Source organism: Vulpes vulpes, chromosome 13 (genome assembly GCF_048418805.1).
Source record: "Vulpes vulpes isolate BD-2025 chromosome 13, VulVul3, whole genome shotgun sequence".
NCBI lineage: Eukaryota > Metazoa > Chordata > Mammalia > Carnivora > Canidae > Vulpes > Vulpes vulpes.
In genome coordinates, this window is record NC_132792.1 from 123755136 (window position 1) to 123776152 (window position 21017).

The 21017-nt window shown below is 45.2% G+C and overlaps 1 protein-coding gene across 5 annotated transcripts in view; it reads left to right on the top strand.

Moving 5' to 3' along the window:
- SMYD3 (SET and MYND domain containing 3) overlaps positions 1–21017 on the top strand; it is a 703593-nt gene that overhangs the window by 575551 nt on the left and 107025 nt on the right. For all 5 annotated transcript variants that reach the window (XR_011996317.1, XM_026003417.2, XM_072732818.1 and 2 more), the window contains one exon: positions 18517–18604. Coding sequence is in view for 4 of the 5 variants with exons in the window: in XM_026003417.2 (XP_025859202.1) it covers positions 18517–18604 (88 nt within the window). In the remaining variant the exon portion in view is untranslated. The remainder of the gene's footprint in view (positions 1–18516; positions 18605–21017) is intronic.

Sequence of the window (21017 nt, forward strand, 5' to 3'; positions counted from 1 at the left end):
TATTAATAGCAGAGCTTCAAGGGATTGTTTATACCCTTTCTGCATTTGTCATTTCAGACCCTAAAGATTGAACAGACAAGTTTAAATGTAAAATCACTAATATTGTCAATTATGGGCAATTACTGGATATCAGCTCAGTTTCTTTCTCTGACAATCATGGTGCTGCTGTATTAACGATTAGAGAAGCACAGCCTACCCTTTCTGTAAAGTATGCATTCCTGAAAGCAGTTTGCCTACATAAGTCCCTTTATTAATTGAGCTTTTCATGCTACCATAAGCACATCTCAATAATTTTTACCCATGAAAATTACTTCTCCTGCCATCCAGCCTTTCAATTAAGTACACTTTGCTATGAGATGTATCATTTGGATTTTTATTAATTTAAACATTTTGTGTCAACAGAAGGTAGATCATTATTAACTGGTGCAATGTGGTGTCTCACAAAATACATACATGTCATAGAAAAGTAATTAACTTCCTCATTCCATTGCCGAACAGATGTATAACTGAATAAGAACTGGGACCCAGGGGTACCCAAGTACACTTATTTATTTATTTTAAGTCCTTAAGTTGTTGACTCAGACACTTCATGGCGATTTTCCAAACTTGGTTCTCTTTTTCATTGCCGCATCACCCCCTCCCCGACTTATGGTTGAAAATGGGTTTAGAACCATCACCCAAAATTATAAATTCATTTTTGCCTTATTGTGGTAACTTCAAGTTCTGGATGTGCTCCCTTTTAGATGAAAGAAAAGGTTTGATGGCTTAGAGTTAAGAATATAGAAGCTACCCAGGGAATTTTGTTGTCGACAGCCCTGGGCGGGCAGGGGTAACAGCAGGGTCTGGGTTGGTAGACCAAACCAGTGTTGGCTGACCTGCACGCCAGCCCAAATGAGGGTCAAGACCTCATGATGGACACCAGACCATTGTCTCTCTTTTTCTCCTTCCAGCAACAGCTGTAATTCCACAGGTCTGTCTTCAAACCATTCTCTTCTATCTGGGCTGCTGCAAGCACATCCTAAGTGGTCTGTTTCTACCCTGATACTCTGGAGCTTCATTTTTGCACAGAACCCAGAAGGGTGTTTCCAGGAGGGACCTTGTCCACAGCGTCCCACTCACTTGTAAGAGGAGATCCAGCTTCACCAACCAGGCCGACGGGCCCTGTGTGGCCTGGCTCCTGCTCACCTTCCCAGCCTTGGTTCAGTCTCGTGGCTGGGACAGGCCAAGCTCTTGCCTGCCCTGGGGTCCTTGCACTTGGCTTCCCTCTGCCTGGAACAGTCTTCTTGTAGCTTTGTGCCTCTCGGCTCTTTATCACATCCTTGGAGAGACATCCTTGACCACCCTTTGGAAAGCAAGTGTCTCTCTTTGTTGAATTCTCTTCCCTCCTTGTCTCCATTCCAGCACAAACACACAGTGCTTCCATAATGATGTCACTGCTTCATGAATTTGTGTTGTGTAAGTGGATAGTTAGAGAAATACTGCTTTTGCCCAGCCTCCAGTTAAGCTCTATAGGATGTATAGTTACCAAGTAACTGCATTACTTGAAGCTTGAAAATGACTTTTGTCCAGAAGCAATTTTGTAATAGTTCCAAGAGTGGGCCATCAGGAAGGAATGTTCTTGTCTTCTCCTCCAACTCTTTCCAGGTGCAGACATGACGTACCCCACCCCCCGACACCAAGACTTACAAACCCCCATGTAAACCACCCCGTGCAAAGACAGGATGTATAGTCCCCATTGTCATCTCGGAAGATTCATGCTCCCAGCATTTCTTTCTCTCCAGGAAAGCACACTTTTTCCAGCATTTTTGAGACTAGACTTCAGTTACACGGGCTTGATGGGGTACCTCAATTTGTGAGTTTCCTGATCTGGTCAGGAGCATAAGTATTACTGCCATTCTCTTGTCAGATATCTATGTGTCTCATAGGGGCCCAGAGAGATCACACCAGCCAGAGCAGGACCCTCCTCTCCAGTCTCTTCCAGTTGGGTGTCCCCACTCCATGTGAACATCTTGGTGGAGATCTCAGTACACTCTCTTGGAGTAGACCATTCCCCTCTCCGGCAGCTGTGATCGCAAAGTTAGTCTCATGAACTAAAAACTGCCTCTTTTAACTTACATGAGCCTCTTCCTTCTGTCCCATGGAGTAGTGAAGAATAAATCGGTTCCTTATTCCAGTCTTCTAGTGCTCAAGTGTTTATGGTGGCTTTCAGATTACACAGCCAGGGACTGGAATAGGTCACCCCCACTGTCTAGCTACTTGAACCTGAGGATGTTCTTTCATCTTTATCAGCTGTAGTCTTTTCATCTATAAATGAGGGACTGGAATGGTTTTTACTTTCTATCTCTCTTGAAATGATTCAGTGAGGTAAAACCATTAAAATAATTAGTACAATGACCCTTTAATAAGTGGTGATGGTGCTTACCCTGCAGCAGGCCAGCCCTCTGAAACTTAGCCCTGCCTGTAAAAAAAGGATATGGTTTCCTACCAGGCGGTGGACCCTGATTGAGCTCAGTCAGTCCTGGGATAGGCTGGGTGTTGGGTCAGCCCCAAATTGATACATGATCTCCCACCCAAACCAGACTGCATGTTTCTAAACCACTTGATTGAGATATGACTGGCATACAAGGAGCTGTACACATTTAATGTATGCAACGTGATGAGTTTGGAGGTAAGTACACACCCTGGCCACCATTAGCAAAATCTGTGCTATAAATATATCCATCATATCCAGAAGTTTTCTTCCACTGTCTTTATTACTTTATTTCTTTGTGACCAGAACACTTAAGATCTTGTCATTAAAAGGTCTTGTAAGCTCTACTTTCTTAGCGAATATTTTTTTAAAGATTTTATTTATTTGAGAGAGAGATCATGAGCAGGGGAGAGAGACAGAGGGAGAGGGAGAAGCAGGCTCCCTCCTGAACAGGGATCCCTATGTGGGGCCTGATCCCTGGACCCTGAGATCATGACCTCAGTCAAAGTCACATGCTTACTTGACTGAGCCACCCAGGTGCCCCTTAGTGATTGTTTAAGTATACAATACACTGCTGTTAACTGTAGATCTACATAGTCTTTATGAAAAAATGAGCTCATATTGCCGAGATTTGTTCTTGATGCTGCTATGCTGTCTCTAGTGGATACCTTGGATCTTTATAAGCCATAGCAAGCTTTAGCCAGAGACAGGCAGTTGACTGACTAACAGCTGCCATTATGCAGACTTCCATTTTTGCTGTTTTCTTGGGACTCTCTTTGCTACCACTTAGGGTTTCTGCTCTCACTTCCTTTCTACCACTTCTGCACAGAGGAATAATAGTGGTTTCATGACAAAGTTCTTGGGCTATCCTGGGGTATAGTTTATCTGGAATTAAACATGTGGGTTTTGCTAAAATACTGTGCTCGACTCTGTCCTATTTTTGAATAATTTGGGGAGAAGGGAAAGGGAAAAAAAAAAACACTAAGAATCAAGTGTGTCTCTGTTCTTTCTGTTATCTGTTGATCATTCACCACTTCCCCCAAGCAGTAAATGCATCTCTTCCGTGCTTGCTTCCTTGCTTAGGGAGCACTGGAATATATTTCCTAAACCTCCTCACACTATTCTGAGAGATTACTGCTTCTCTTTTGTGAATGTTCTTTGTGCTGTCTGCTCTTGGCCTCACCTTCTGTGACTGGACAGCTCATGTGTTTCACAGTCACTGTGAGCTGGCTACTGTGCTGAGAACTTTATACACACTCTCCCATTTGGTCCCAATACCAGCCCTATGAGCTAGGTCCTCTAGTCTTGCCTCCTGCCGGGAAGGCTTAACAGCTGTTTACCATCAGTGTTCTCAGATCTTGTTCTTCCACCCTTGCCGAAACTCAAAATGGATTGATGATGATTGGGCCCTCCTTATCAAAACTGCAGCTGCTCTGTTACAAAATCAAAACAAAAAATGGATTAGAAGCAGGAGCAGAGAGATGGACAAGCAGTTCTAAAATCTGTCATTAACATCATGGGACCAACAAATGAAGGCAGGCTTCTGGGAGGTTAAACAAACATGTGCTGGTTTCCTAGGCTGAATTGTAGTTGGAGAAAAGAAAGGTGATTTGCTCCTTGGCCCGGTTTCCCCCGCTTCTCTGGCCAACCCCACGTTTGCTTCAGCTCCCTCTTTTCCGCCCTCCCTGCACCCCTGTTGCCCAACCAGGGATGAACTCAGCAGGGTGCTCCTGCTGCTCTGGCTCCTGTAATGTGGGTCAATGCCCCCTGAGAATTGCAGGTCCCTTAGGAGGGGCTGTGTTGGGCCTTCCCCTCACCTGGCCTGCCACCATGCTGAGTTGTCCTGCACATCCTCAGGTGGCCCCCATATTCTTCCCCTCCGGCATATCCAGCTTTCACTGCTGCTGCACCTTCCTGATTTTGGTAGGTACAGAAATAATAAGCCCAGCAGGCATATTGTCCTTCAACTTCTTGCCCCAACACCTCCACGCACAGCAGCACCTGCACGCATCCATGTCAACCTACTACAGAGCAGATGCACCCGCTTGCTGGAGCCCAGTGTCTGCCGCCAGTAGGGCCCCTAACCCCAGCCTGCCGCTTGGGGCCCAGCTTCTCCAGCCACGGTTGGCCTCTCCCTCTGTGCAGGCTCCTTTCCTGTGGCACAAACACACTCTCTCCTGTTACTAAAAACAACTGGTTTTGCTTCTACCCACTGTTTCCTTCGATTCGTGAAAACCCTTGAAAGAGTTTTCTGTGCATGTAACGTCTCCGTATTCTCTCTTCTCGTCACTGCCACTGCTGACAGCTTCCCATCTTTGCCTCTGAAACTGTCTCCCTCTGATGCCAGTGAGCCCCGATGCCAGGTCTGATGGCTTCCCTAAGGCCCTCCCCCAATGGGCCCTCTGTTCAGTACCTGCCATGGATCCCTTGCACCCTCCCTCTTGGGGTACCCCCACCGTAGCTTCTGTGCCCTCCTCTCCTCCAGCTGAGCTCCTCGGCTGATGGCACTCTCTTGGGGTGAGTGATGCTCTGTATCCTACGTCTTCAGGTTCTGCCTCTCATCACTGACTTCGGAGTCTGCTTCTCACCCTTGCTCATATTCTGGCTCTGGTTTCTTATTTCCTGCTCACTACAGGGCAGCACAGCCAGGGATGCAGGCACCTCATCGTCAGGTTCTAGGAGTGTCCTGCACATCTTTCCACACCCTGATCTCCCTGCAGCCCTCGTCGTGCCCTCAGTCACGGTGCCCGGTGCTTGGCAGGTGTGTCCTCTGCAGGCCACTCCATCTGGAGCCATCACCAATTCTACCTGAGATCCTTCCGTGTCTCTGCTGCCCACACAGAATCAAGTTCGCCCTTTCTTGGGGCCTCTGCCCTGCCCTTCAACCTCATCTCCAGACCCGTGCTTTCCTCCCTGTCCCTCTATGATTGGTCTGGCCCAGCATTTTGTTTTTAGGTCTGGGGGCATTCTGATGTAGGCCCCCATTGGGCACCCCCCACTCAAAGTGTTTAACTCCAGACATCAGTAGCTGCAAACCCAGTAGGGCCGTAGAGGACTGAGGTGCACCACCCACCTTCCGCATCACCACCCTGCCCCACTTGTCTCCTCCCCCTGCCATCTTATGACCCACTCTCCTCCTGCTCTTCGACTCTTGGCTATATTCCGGAGCCTTTCTGATGGAACTCGGGCATTGCCCTCCTGGGGACACTTCGCTGAGCCCTAGCTGGGTAAAGGATGCTGCCCTGTGCTCCCAGAGCCCCGGGGCTCTTCTTTTGTCACATGCAACATCCAGACTGACATATGTATGTGGCTCGTTCACCCACTGGGCCATAAATAAGCACATCGAGGCCAGGCCACATCTCATCTGCATCTTTGCAGTTCCGATACCTAGTCCTGGTATGTATGTGGGATATGTTATCTCATATTGGACTAAAGACAGTCTCAAGGTATTACCCCTAGTGCCCTGAACTTGATCGCCTTTTGTGTCTTATGGGAATAAATGAATACAAGCAAATGCAGAGAGCATGGGAGATGCAATTGTAGATTGAGGAGACGGGGGAAAAGCCTGAACCATCAAGTACTTGTGGCAGATCTCCACGGTGTTGACACAAAAAGTGACAGTGTAATCACAGAGATTAGAGGTGGTGGGGGAGGCAGCACACAATGGGCTGCTGGTCCTTGTTCCTGACTGTGCATCAGAATAACGTGGCAAGCTTGTGAAAGACACAGATACCTGCCCACCCCCCCACCCCCCCCAGAGCTGCTGCTGTCAGTTTGCCTCTGTGGGATCTGGGCCCCTGTGTTCTTGAGCGTTCTCCAGGTGATTGTAAAATAGACCCACTGCATCACACCCTAACAGCCAGGAAAAGAACCAAAGCTACAGGAATTAACAGGTCTGAGTTTAGAGGGAAGTCAGAGCCCGCAGTATCCCATAGAGCATGGAGGGACATTCCTGCTGAGGATGGGGCGACACGTGGGTGTGTTCTTGGCAGTATGGGCAGCAGGTCAGCACGCTCTAGCACCCTAGAGCAAATTAAAGCCTCTGAGCTGTACAAAAAAAAGCTACAGCTTTTAGTTCAGCTTAGTTCAGCTCCCACTTGGTGACAAAAAAAACAGGTTTCCCCCTACATTAAACTCTCTGAATGAAGTTTTATCTACTCTTGCATGGAACAGGAGGGCTTTTCATACTTGGTTAGTTCCAGAAAAGAAATCCCTGCCTATTCTAATTGATGATAAGCATTTGCTCCTGTTAGAATCTTACTCTCACAGAATCTCACAGGTTAAACAGATTGTAAAACAGAAATGTTAAAGGAAGAGGTGCCTGGGTGGTTCAGTGGGTGAAGCATCCACCTTTGGCTCAGGTCATGATCTCAGAGTCCTGGGATGGGGCTCCCTGCTCAGTGAGGAGTCCACTTCTCCCTCTCCCTCTGCCCCTCCCCCTACTTGTGCTCACTCTCTTTCTCTCTCAACTAAATAAAATCATTTTTAAAAATGTTAAAGGAAAACAGCTGGGTTATATACTTTTGACCCACAAAGTATGACTCAGAAAGAAAATAAAACTTGATTAAGAGCTAATGATTTCATAAACTCTCCGTGGCTGGCATCATAGCATTCCCTGGGGCATGGGGTATGAGAAGAGACAGCCTCGTATACCCAGAATGCTTTTTTGGATATTGAGATTAGATAAGGACCTTATCAAGCATCAATACGCAGACTATATCTATACCTATACTGTTTGGAGCAGATTTGAGATCCAGCCTGCCAGGTCCTCATGAAAGGTGCCTGTGACTCGGGCAGCTCAGTGAGCAGCTCCTCAGGATCAGGGATATGTGGGGTATATACTAGAGCATATATTTCCACGTCTCCCTGTGATTCCCAGCTGCCCTCTGCAAAATCATGGGCCCTTCTCTGTACCTCTTTCTCTTCCTGTGCAGTGGAGGCATCTCGGATCGGCATCTGGTAATGTTTATGAAGCTCCACTAGACTTTTGTCTGGAAGGCCTGTGAACGGTAATGCATGCCTGGTTTAAGAGATGGTTACAAGAGAATGGAGGTGAAGGCAGGGTGCCAAACATGGCCAGTGCTTTTATCTTTGACATTATAAAGAGGTCCCCTGGCCAAGGGCCAGATTGGAGTTTACTGGAATATAAAATGCAGACATGTGCTTTCTGTTGGTGAGGCGCCAGCATGAAAGCTCCCCATGTATTCAGCCAGCATTTCATTTCCATTGGATGCAGAATTGCCAGGAAGAGCATCTGAGTCCCGGTAATTTTGTGCAGGGTCTCTGATAGGTGTGAGGTGGGGCAGAAAAAGAGCTGAACCATGGAATCTGGTCATGTCCTTTCTTCTCCCCCCAGCACCTCTAGACCTCAGGAGGAGTGCTTTCCCTGCCAGGCCCTCAGCCCATGAGTGATTGCCCTCTGCAGTGACCCACCCCCGAGCTTCCAGGAACAGAACTCTGCACGGACTGATTCACAACTGTAGAAGTATTTTGAATGATTGGAAGTACACTGGCTTTTCTCCACTGAGAGACAAATGCAATTCTGAGCTCTTTCCTTTTGAAAACACAACTGAGATACTACTGATAGTTCTTCCCCTCAAACTGGACCATACTTCTTTTGAACTTTATGCTTGTTTGATATGTGGTCTGATGATTTTAGAGCTGCCTTACAAGGTGATAGTACAAACCAGCGAATTTGTGCAAGCCAGCTCTGAGGAGTAGGGGAGTCTATTGGAAATCACATTAACTGATGTTAAAGACATTAAATACTTTCCTTTGGTTACCCTTATGATCGCCTCCTAAAACAGCATAGACAGACCTGTGTCCAGGACTTATTATCTGAAATCATTAGTGTGGACCCCAACTAAACCACGGTGAGATCTGTGTCTACAGTGCAGGGAGCACTACTAGGTGAGGTGTGGCCATGGTTCGGCCCTCTGTGTACTCCCCGTGCTCTGACTACAGCATTTCCTGCCTGAAAAACCTCAGCTTAAGATGGAATGAAGGAAAAAAGAGGGAGAATGAAGGTATTTGCAATTTGTCGCACAATCACAAATTCCAAAGTGTCTCCTCTTCCAAATTTCAGGTCTCTCCTCAGGCACATCAGACACCGGATATACGTAGGTGACTAATGAAGTGGAATGATTAGTTTCTGTCTCCATGGTAACGGTTATCAGGTGCTCACCTGGGGAGGCTGAGCCAGGATGAGCCAGGAGATGTTGTCAGCCTTGAGTTTCCTGGCGGCCAGCGGCAAAGCCAGGATTGGGGGGCTTCAGCCTCCTGATTTCTATTATCCTGGTGCTGCCTGTCACACGCTCCTATATGCTGGGAGCACCGAGCCCAAATCATGCTGTTGTTCATCCTATTTTCAAATGTCTCTGGAGAAACCATGTCCAGGTTAGCCTAACCTTTGGGAATCTGTTCTGCTGCAGTGGAAAGCGTTTTCTTGTTTGCAGCTGTCCCCGAATAAGGAAATACAAGAGATGGAGGCATGGCAGATTGGAGGTGATGAGAGCTATGGCTCCCGTCTCTGTTAAATCAAAACCCACCCAGGGGTGCTTGGGTGGCTCAATCAGCTGAGTGGCCACCTCTTGGTTTGGGCTCTGGTCATGATCTCACAGTCATGGGATCCATCCCAGAGGCTGGTTCTGCACTTGACTCAGCGTCTCTGCTTGAGATTCTCTCTCCCACTGCCCTTCCCCCCCGCCCCCTCCTGCTCTCTCTCAAGTGAATATATAAAATCTTATATAAAATCTTAATAAAAAAATAAAAAGAACAAATCTTAAAAAAAACCAGCCCTGAAATTTGAGGGTACGTTTTATCTTAATCACTGTTGCTATTAGAATAATTTTTCCTGTAAAATCAAGGTGCTTTTTTCCCCTTTGCCTCAAACCTCCTACCTTGTAGTGTTTACCTGAGGCTGGCAGGCCCCTCCCCTATCAGGAATTTGCAGGTCTCCAGCCATCCATTTGATCATCTCTGTACAAATGTGAAAAGATTTTGCTTAAATGTGCTTTTGCAAGCTGAGCCTGTAACCTTCTGCTTCATGTAATCCCTATTATGTCCTCTGAGGACCACATCTTTCCAATTGGGAGGAGGGTGCAAGGAAGTGTCTCCTTCCTAAATGTCTTTGTGTAATGTTTAACTGCCAGTATAGGTCAGTGCTAGTTTTCCACAAAATGTTGCACTAAAGGCAGATATTCAGCAAGCGCCACTGACACGGGTGGGCTCGCAAATTGTCCCACGTTTGTGAATATCAACTATTTTTTAATTTCCCCTCAGTTGACCTGATTTTATAAGCAAGGGAGCTTATATCTCTGAGAATGAGTTTTAGTCCCTGGGATAAGAAAACCCAGAACAAACAGAGGGCAGTTGTTGACATGGCAGCTGGAAAAGGCTGTTAGTGGTTCTAGATGTTCTAACTTCACTGTCGCAAGGCTGTTGTCACTCCTAGAAGTGGTGAAGGGGACATTCCCTTTCTGGCAGTTCTGGGTACCTGGAGATTTGACCCTCAACCTGCAATTGGTTTCACTGTGTGGTCGGTCTTGCGGAAATCTGTGGCTGCAATTGAGTCCCGTTTCCATCCAGGAAACAAAGTTAAAAGGGTGCTAGCTGCTGCTGCCAACTATGGGGGAAACATGAAGGAAAATGAGAGTTCAGTGGAACTTCTCTGCAAGAGGCTCGGGTGTCCTGCGAATCCCCCTCAACACTGACATTTATGTGGGCTGGGCTTAGTGTCCTCTGTTGCCCAGATGCTCCTCAGGATCCAAGGCAGTGGTGGGACCCACTGGTTGGAGAAGGCTGGCCAGCATGACAAGAGGACACTTGCCCTGGGCTCAGCCAACACAGGGGGAGGGTGTGAAGGGCAGGTGGCTGGGGCTCCTAGCTCTGGTGAGGACACTGGGTTTCGAACTCTGTTGCATCCTGCCTGTAGACACAGATCTCACCGTTCTATGAAGTAAATGAAGAAAATAACCTTTGTTAGGCGATTTTATTTCTGGGGACTGCTAACAGCACCTGGATGACATCCTGTGCGCCTGTATCAGCTTATTCCCATTGCCATAACCATCATGGAATTCAGTGGGAATGCACAGAACATTGTGCCTGCGGAAGTCAGAGGCCATTCGGCCCACCTCTTGGTAGATGGGGGACGCTTATGTGGATGACTCAGTTAAGCAAGAAGCTTCCAGGGAGAGGGAACAAACGGAACATGCAGCGATGTGAGGGCGCGGAAGAATTGGTTCTTGATTAGTATCCTCTGTTATATTAAGATCATTCTTGGGGCGCCTGAGTGGCTCAGTTTGTTGAGTATCCAACCAAATGCTCATGATCTCATGGTCCTGGAATCGAACCCTGTGTCCAGCTCCACACTTAGTGGGGAGTCTGCTTGTCTCCCTCTCCTCTCCCTGCTCCTCCTCCTGCTTGTACTCTCTTTCCCTCTCTTAAAAAAAATAAATCTTTTATTAAAAAAAAAAAAAAAAGAAGACTGTTCTTCTCTCTCCCACCAAACAAAGCAGACTCCAGTCAGACCCCCAGGGACCCCCACCTGCTAGGATGGGAATTAAAAAGTCAGACCAGGGTGCCATTTGTCACATTAGTGCTTCTAGAGGGTGCTAAAGGAAGGGATAGAAGATACTTAGAGGGGATCCCTGGGTGGCGCAGCGGTTTGGCGCCTGCCTTTGGCCCAGGGCACGATCCTGGGGATCCGGGATCGAGTCCCACGTCAGGCTTCCGGTGCATGGAGCCTGCTTCTCCCTCTCTCTCTCTCACTGTGTGTCTATCATAAATTAAAAAAAAAAAAAAAAGAAGATACTCGGAGAATTATTAGTGCTGAAGAAGCTTAGTTAGCTCCAGGAAGGAGAACCATCTTGCCGAGGTCACGCAGCTCTGGAGTAGGGACTCAGATCTACAGTTCATGACTCTAAAACTAATGTTCCTCTCTCACTAAGTTCTAATTATTGTGTACAGTTGCTTGTTAATTGCTAATTAGAACATGCAGCACACTGAACATGCTTCAAGTGGTGAACATTCCTTCCTTTACTTTCTTTCCTGAACCCATAATGCCCATTGACTGGTTTGCGCTTGATGGAAGAGTGGATGCTCTATTTTTAACCACTATTTTTCCACTTTATGAAAGAGCCACTTTCCCCCTCAAGTTAAATCTGAATTGCTTTCAGTTGTTTTTGCCAAAGGAGGAATTGGTTCCAGCAGAGATGTTTCCTATGAATCATAAAGGTTTTGAGTGATGTTGTATATTAATCTGTTTAGTCCCCAGTACATCCTCCACAGACCAGGACACTGCAGTGCTTATTCCCCTCCTGATTTTGAATCTCTCTTAAGTGCAGACACTGTATTTGAACCTCACTCTGCTTTAAAAACAAAACACAAAAAACCTCATCTTCTTTTGAGACTCTAGAATTATTGAATTACTGGAAAAGTTTCTAAGTATCCAGTAATTTTATTTCCCATCCTATTCTCCTCTCCATCCAATCCAATCTAATTAGACGTTGCAGGAGGATTGGATAACAGGAAGTACTGGAAAGCAGATTGCCTTTCTCCTTTTTCTTTTAATATGAACCATCTGAAATTAGCTCAGTGCAAGAGTTTCAGCATCAGCACTCATGAGCCGAGTGAACACATCTGTTGAAGTGTTTCAGAGACAAAGGAGATCCGGACGGCTGCATATGAGGTTTAAGCCTGGTAGAGCCCATGGTCTTTCCCAAGGGTAGACAGCCTTGCTGGGTCCGAACCTTATCCTGTTAAACTCAGATTTCTCATCCACCACTGGCACCTGACAGGTATGCTTCCCCCCTCTGAAACTCAGTGGAAGTGCTTGGCCGGTTCAAAGTGATTGTGTTGAGTGGCACCCTTTGATGTCAAGGTGAGATTATCTCAGATCATCTGGCACCTAATTTTTTTTACAGCTAAGGGAAGGCCAAAAGGGTATTGATTTAGCAGCTGTGTCAGGGAACCTAAGTGGCCTCACTGATCCACCCAGGGTCAGATGAGGACAGAGACCTCTCGGCCAACGGAGCAACAGGAGGCTCAGGATGATGTTAGGGGTGGAAGCCAGGAGAGTCAACCCAGTGCCCCCCCCAAACGGCTGTGATGCTGTTGTCAGAGAGCAGGGGTCCTGAGCTAGCATGGGATTTCTGATGATAGGGGGAAGAGTTCACATTTATGTTCTAGACCCCTTCCTGGGCATTTGGGCAATACGGGCAGCTACAGAGGAAACAGCCTTTTCCCACATAATCATGATATAGAAGTAGTAGAAACAAGTTGAGCTACAAGTATTTTGTGACACAACCACTTTCTGTTTCCTTGGTTGCGATTCTCTTTCCTATTGTTGTAGAGTCAAGGTGTTTTATTCTTTTAATACTATTACCTGTGAATCGTAGATCACTCCCCTCTCTTCTTTCGTTTGTCACCAAACATGCACCAGATAACTGACCATGCTGGCCCTGGGGATACAGAGATGATCGGATCATGGTCCCTTTAAAAATTCTGAGGCTTGCTGGGGACACAGTAAAGCCAACCATTAAGGACAGCTTGGTGCTAAGAGAGGTCTGCAGAGTGGCTGCAGTGGCTCAGGAGGGCAGAATGTGACAAGATGACCTGTTGGAGGACATTGGAGGCCGGTCCTAAAGGGACAAATGGGAAGAAGACCAAAAAAGTGAATAGACCCAAGGGAAGAGCAGAACCTGCAGTCCAGCTCCTCCTAGAATCCAAGGGGAAGGATTCTAGTTGGAAGATTAGGTGCAGGGGCCATAAATGGAGCCTGGGGTTTGCCAGATTTGGGGTATGCTCTGAGAGGACAGAATGGGGGTAAGAAGGAACCAAGTATCAAGGGAACTGACTCTTGAATTGTGGGGAGTGATTTGCACCTGGCCCCTGGGGCGGTGGGGTGGGGAGGCTGTGAGTAGAGGAGCTTAAGAGGTCAGAGAGAGAGAGAAGGGAGCAACTCCAGAGACTCATTCTTACTAAATCCTGAGAGCAGCTGACATAGCTCTGCCTCAAATGGACTGCTGCCATGTTTTTACTATTTAAAACGAAGCCAAGCTCCTTAAGGACATCAAGCTATGCAAGAGAGTGGTCACCAGAGGCAGAGCTAACCTGGCTCTGCACTACTTCTGCCTCTGGAATGGTCACGTGGAAGGAATGGTGGAGGTCACCTAGACCAGTTGCTGTTTTTCCTGGCGAGGGGGCTGTGGGACAGGAAAAGGAAGGCTTGCCTTGGACATATACAGCTGGTCAGGGAAGGGGTGCTATTGGTGCTGGAACTGACAGGTCCTTACTTCTCTTCATCATTTCCCAGAGTGAACTTCCTCAGAAAGAACAATCCTTATGCCTGTATTCTGAATTATTTTTTCTACAAAATAATTTTTGTAGAAAAACTCAACAATACACATTTGATTTTTAAAAAGAATATATGTATATATGTGTGCATAAAATTAATGTTTTCATTCATTGAATGAATGAAATGTTGGAAACAAATTTCAGGACTCACCCATTCAAGCCCCAGGCTCATAGTAAAGCTAAAGTTCAACACGGATTTTTTTTTCACTAAATAACTTAGTCGTGAATGATAGCAAGTATCTTTGTTATGTTTAGATAAGAAATAATGAAATAAGGATGTAAATTTACCTATTTTATACCTTCAGGGACTGTAGAAAAGAACACACTAATTTACTCTTACATTTGCATATTGAGAAAGTAGATTTAACTTATGCTTCCCTAAGTCATTTCTCTGTTTATGTACGTATGTCCTATGTATGTAGGTATACATATGTATGTAAACATACACAATCGAATGTGTCCCTACCTGGTGTGGGGAGAGGGAGACAGACCCCACTGTGGGGACAGTCACAGAAGAAGTTACAGGGTAGAACAAGAAGGTTGGTGGGAGTGAGGTGAGTTGAGAGCCCAAGGGTGTAGTGAATAGTACACTCTCATCATAGTGAAACACTCCAGGGAGCTGATGGGTAGCTGATAATGAATATAGTCTGTCTTGCTCCAATATAGAGTGCTCTCAGAGCTATTATTTTTGGAGGTTTGGAAGCAATTTCAAGGCTTGACTGCTCCTCTGATAAGTAGCAAAGTCTTAGGCCCAACCCAAAGAACAGCCAGTCAGATTATTGTGGGGGTTTAGTTGTGAGCATAATTCCCATATGAAATTATTCTGTCTTTCCCTGGTCTCACCCTGCTTGGTGGAAGAGGACCAGATCCACTGTGGGATCCATATTAAAGGATTTACTGCCTTTTTCCAAGTGCTGGTATTAGGAAGATCCTAGGAACCATGATTTGAAGATATTTTGGAGTTACTATCTCACAGACCTATTTCACCTTTTAAGCAAGCCTAGGAGTAGAACAAATCCAAATGAAATGTAAAGGTAGCACAAAGAGCTTGAGCCATGAAACCAGCAGTCTTGGATTTGAATCTTACCTCTGGCAGTGAGGGACAGAGGACATTGTAGCAGTTACTTAAGCATTAGAGCTATATTTTGCCTCATTTGTAGATTAAAGGTATGGATGCCCTACAAGGATGTTGTGGGGAATAATGGAAATACATACGAGAGATATCCAGATCATGACCAAACAGATGTCAACTTTCATCCTCCAGATCCATCCTCCAGATGTTTAACTGGGTGTTTGTTATGTACAGTGAGCTGTGCCAGGTATTTGGGGGGGACAGGATCAAAGAAGAAGAGAACCTATATTTAGCTCTAAAATGGAGAAGATTTGACCTGCACACAAATTACAACTGAGGACCTCTATCCATACCTGCCTCCTTGCTATTTCTGGAACATTGGGCAAGCTCCTGGCTCTGCACTGGGGCACTCACTGTCCCTTCTCCCTGGAATTCTTATCTCCCACTGCTTTACCACTCTCAGATCTTCAGGCTTTCCCTGATCACCCTGCCTAAAGTGGAACTCCCTGCGGCCAGTACTCCCCATCCACCTTCCCGGCTTGCTTGTTTTTCCCTCCAATAAATATGTATTTTACATGTGCATGTTCTCTGTCATACCATGCTCCTCCTGCCTCTTCGGTGTAAACACTATGATTCCTTTACTGCTCTATTCTCAGTGCCTGGAACATTGCACTAGGTGGGTACTTGGTAAGTGCTGATGGAATAGATGAATGATCAGGTGACTTTATTTTAGCCACAGGGAGGGGCATGTGCCAAGGTCCAGTGGCCAGAAGAACAGCAGGGGTGTGAGGGACTGTAGTAGTTTTCTATTGCTGCTGTAACAGATGATCACAAACTCAGTGTCTTAAATCTGGCAAACAACACAGATTTATTATCTTAGAGTTCTGAAGATCAGAAGCCTGACACAGGTCTCACTGGGCAAAAATGAAGGTCTTGGCAGGGCTACCTTCTTTTGTAAAGTCTCCAGGGTGGGGATTTGTTTCCTTGACTTTGCTGGCTTTTGGAAGCCGCCTGCACTCCTTGGGTCTTTGGTTCCCTTCCTGTCTTCTAAGTCAACAGGGAGGTTGGGTCTTCATGTCACATCACTGCTCTCTTCTCCTGTCTCTTTCTGACACCCTGAAAGACCTTTGTGATTACACTGGGCCCACCTGGGAAATCCAGGACACTCTGCTTATTTTTGGGTCAGCAACTAGCAGCCTTCATCCCGTTGGCAATTTAATTTCCCTTTGCTGTGTACCCAAACATATGTACAGGGTCTGGGGACCAGGACGTGGACATCTGTGGGGCTCTGTTATTCTGCCTCCTGTAGATTCTAACAAGTGAGACAATTTACCTCGAGCCTAAGGCTTGAGCCTGTGGTAGTGAAATGTAAAACAGGAATATTTCATCCTTAAATAGCCATGATTGTCAAAATTTAACATACGGGCTTTATCTGGGAGGCACTAGGAAGTTGCTTTGGAGTAAGGTGAGAGAACTGAGGCTTTAGGAGATGAATATGGACTTAGGGCAGGTATTTAGAAGGAGATTTATGTTTACCTTTTTAAAAGCAATTAACTTTCATTGCCTTGTCCTATGTACAGAAAGCTAGGTTCTTATTTAGAATTTCCCCAAAAAAAGTAGGGTGCACTTATGGTGTCCTTTAAAAACCACCCTGTGATATTATTCATATGCACAACATGTATACTTAAAGATCCATGAATCCCTGCTACACAGACATACACAAGCACGTACATTTCCTCTTCTGCACACCCAAAGCCTCACCTTCTTTTTTTTTTTTAATTTTTATTCATTTATGATGGTCACAGAGAGAGAGAGAGAGAGGCAGAGACACAGGCAGAGGGAGAAGCAGGCTCCATGCACCGGGAGCCCGATGTGGGATTCGATCCCGGGTCTCCAGGATCGCGCCCTGGGCCAAAGGCAGGTGCTAAACCGCTGCACCACCCAGGGATCCTGCCTCACCTTCTTTTGAGAGCTCTTTTCTCTGGCTCTCCGTGGTCCTCTTTTTTTCTCTGCCCTGGCACACCTCAGTGATCTGTAGCTTCCTACCAGTAACACAGGCCGACTCTTGCAGTGATTCTCATAAGGGTCATTGTATAAATGTCCCCTGGTAGGCATGTAAAAACCTCCAGGGAGATCTCTGTAGTTTGAAAAAGTCTTCCCTCCCTCACCCTTACCATGATTTGGCCGTAATTTGATATGACTTCCTAGGATGGTTTCTGACACCTACTGAGAATTTAATGAATATTAAACACCTGGTTTTAAATGAATGGTGTCTGATGACCGTATTTTATGCTTCGATTAACTTCTTTAAAGCAGCTCTGTCCAATAGAACTTTCTGTGACAGAATTGTTCTCTATCTGTGCTGCCCAACATGGTGCTCACAGCCACACATGGCTATGGAGCTCAAAGCTGTGGACATACAGGAAAAATATAGGACCTGCTTGCTAAACCAGGGGAGAAACACTTAATAAATGTAACTCACACTTTTGTTTTGAATTGCTTTTTATTTTTTTGTTTTTTTTAATTGCTTTTTAAATTGTTGAGTGTCTCTTTTTTCTTTTTTTTTCAGTTTTTTATAGAAGTCAAATAAGTTCACATGTGTGTAATTGTACTCATCTTAGTCTTTCCTAGACTCATTTTGATTGATAACTACATTTTTTATTAAAGTATCTGTAGGTCTCCATACAGATGATTCTCTCTTGCCCCTCTTCACCTTCCTGATATATAATCAGCTTTATCGAGATATAATTCACATATGCAAAGCAGTCAATTAAAGTATACAAGTATATTCACCAAGTTGTGGAACCATTAGCACAGTGGTTTTTACTATATTTTCATCACCCCAAGAAGAAACATCCTCATGAGCAGTCCTGTTCACTAACCCCCCACCCGCCTCCCCCGCCTCTCCTTAGCTGATTAGTAATTGACTTTGTCTCTATGAATTTGCCTGTTCTGAACATTTCACATCAGTGGAATCATACAATATATGATTGTGACTGGCTTCTTACACTTAGCATGGTGTTTTTAGGGGTCATCTGTGTTGTAGTAATTCATTTCTTTTTACTACCAGTAATATTCCATTAGATGGAATATGCTGTATTTTATTTATCTATTCATCAGCTGATGGGCATTTGGGTTGTTTCCACCTTATTTGCTAGCATTATGCTGCTATAAACATTGATGCACAAGTTTTTGTGTGAACGTATGTTTTCCTTTCTCTTGGGTATATATCTGAGTAGAATTGTTAAATGATATGGTAACTCTGTATTGAACTTTTTGAGAAACTGCCAGACTTTTTTTCCAAAGTTCCTGAAACATTTCACATTGCTACCAGTAATATATGAGTTTCAGGTTTTCCACATCCTCGCCAACATTTGTTATTATCTTTTTGATATCCCTATAGCCAAGCTGGGGGTGTGAAGTGATGTCTCATTATGGTTTTGAATTTCATTTCCCTAGTGGCTAATGATGTTGAACATCTTTCTATGTGCTTATTGGCCATTTGTATATCTTCTCTGGAGAAATATCTGTTCAAATCATTTGCCCATTTTTTTCTTTTGCTTATTTTTTAATTGAATAATTTGTCTTCCTTTCTATTCTCTTCATTTGACCTGAACAGGATGCTGATATGCTCACTGGCGATGAGCAAGTATGGAGGGAAGTTCAAGAATCCTTGAAAAAAATTGAAGAACTGAAGGCACATTGGAGTATCCTTTTACCTGTGGATTGAACCATACTATTGGAATTGCTTCTTTATTGGTTGGAGCTTGGCGTTAATGAAGCCAAGTCCATGGTTTGACTTCCATGTGAGCCAGTGAGCTTCGTTCTGTTTCATGGTCACAAGCTGATTCCCAAATCCCAGCCAACATTTTGGGTAATGGCTCGGGCAGATCATGGCAGGATCAGCATAAAAACCTCACCCCCATTAGATAGTAATCAAAATTCATGGCTAGTAATAGGACAGTAAGTAATAGTCTCTATAGGTACAAGGTAACAAATTTCTGTATTCTGTTCCTCCCATAACCTGCTTCTCTAGGAAAGAATAACTTAGAATCCTTAAAATTTAATGCCATTGACTCTCAGGATCTAGAAGCTTCATATTAAATCAACCACGACCACCATGGCAGCAGGAGCTGCTGCACAATAAATTTTCTGGGCATAAATAGTAAGGACCATGAGTGGGTCAAAGTTCAGAGTAAAGAGAGAGCCCTTTTGCTGGTGGTCATCTGGCACATCATCTGGATATCACTGAACAACACTGGTGGTGTACTGGGTGAGAGGTAGCCTGAATCAAGGATGGGATTTGAATGAACATAGGCTGAACAGGAGGTTGCTTCCAGTAGGGGAGTTCACTTGAGCAAAAACATGACAGAGGGAAACCCCGCGATAAGAAGAAATAGACCAAGATAGATGAAAAAGGTACTGCAAGGTCCTTCAGATGCTTTGGGGAAATTAGATTCCAGGCAATAAGAAAATCTGCAAATGAAGTTTCTATCTACAATGTTCTTTAAAGAATTGTACAGAATAGGAGAGGTAGATGGACAAATGTTACTTTTTTTAGAAGTAAAATAACTAGTTTCTGAAATCTTTATCTAGTGAGTTGTGTTTTGTTTTGTTTTGAATCTGTAATTGATTACTAAAGGAATGGAAAAGGAAGCTGTGATCAGCCCAAGGTCCATAGGTTCAGCGGAAGCAAGTGAGTCTGCAAAGTCATGGCTTTCTTGGGTAAAATTCGTATATGGATTTCAGGAAGAAATTTAGTTAAGAGCAGGCAAGACATTGATGCTAGATGCTAGATGCTAGCCTGGCCAGACAGCCTCCTCAATGCTTGAATAGCCATACTGAGAAAATGATGCTGCCGGGGTCACTGTCATTCTGGAATGCTCTGTTCCCACCTCAATCCTCTCCTGCCTTTGGCTCTGTGCTTTGAAGGAAGATACAGAGCCACAGAATTATCTGATTCCCAAAAGTTATAGGTGGGGAGGATGGCAGGGTGGGATGATAGAATCCAGAACTCAAGGTCTCTGAAGGTTTGAATGATGCCTGAATCTAAAGAGATTAAATTCAACAAGAATGTATATAAAATGTTGTCTTTGGATCAATGAGTTTTTTTTTTTTTAACTTTTATTTATGATAGTCACACAGAGAGAGAGAGAGAGAGGCAGAGACACAGGCAGAGGGAGCAGGCTCCATGCACCGGGAGCCCGATGTGGGATTCGATCCTGGGTCTCCAGGATCGAACCCTGGGCCAAAGGCAGGCGCCAAACCGCTGCACCACCCAGGGATCCCAGTCAAAGAGTTTAAGTGTGTAAATATACATCAAGCTTAGCAGCAAAACATGTGGAACAATTTTAGGGCTTTAGTAAATAGCAAAACTTAATCAAATTTAAGAGGATGATATAGCCTCTCAAAAAACTACTATGATCTCAGGCTGTATTAATGGAGAAAAGGAAACAAGAAAGGTGATCTAGGAGTCTGATCATATCCAGAGCTTTTGGTTCAGTTTGGGGTGGGCATATTAGGAAGGATATAGAAAAATCAAAAAAGTTGTGAGGAATGGAGCCAGGATCCGAATGGAGTTGGGTTTTTTGTTTTTTAAGATTTTATTTATTCATCAGAGACACAGAGAGGGAGGCAGAGACATAGGCAGTGGGGGAGAAGCAGGCTCCCCACGGGACTCGATCCCAGAATCCTGGGATCACGACCTGAGCCAAAGGCAGACACTCAACCACTGATCCACCTGGGTGCCCCCCAAATGGAGTTTGAAACCCCGTCTGTAGGCAGGGTGGGAGATACTAGGAAAATGGTTAGTTCCAGGAATAAGAGTGGACCCTTCTTAGGTTCAAAGGACCATTATACTGCAGAGGAGTAGGCTCATTTGTGTGGTCCTCTGCTGTGGAGTTAGGGCCCTGGATGACCCAGCTACTGTTGGGTCTCAGTGGGACAAGGCTTCACTGAAAACTGATTCTTCCAGGTGCCTTACCAGTTACAGCCCACCTTTGGGTCCGGGAAGGATGAAGAGGATGCAGCCCTGCACTCACATGGAAATGAATACCTGTGTTGGTACATAGATCTCTGCAGGGCATCAAAGGCATAGTAGTCAATTCTGGGAGGTGAAAG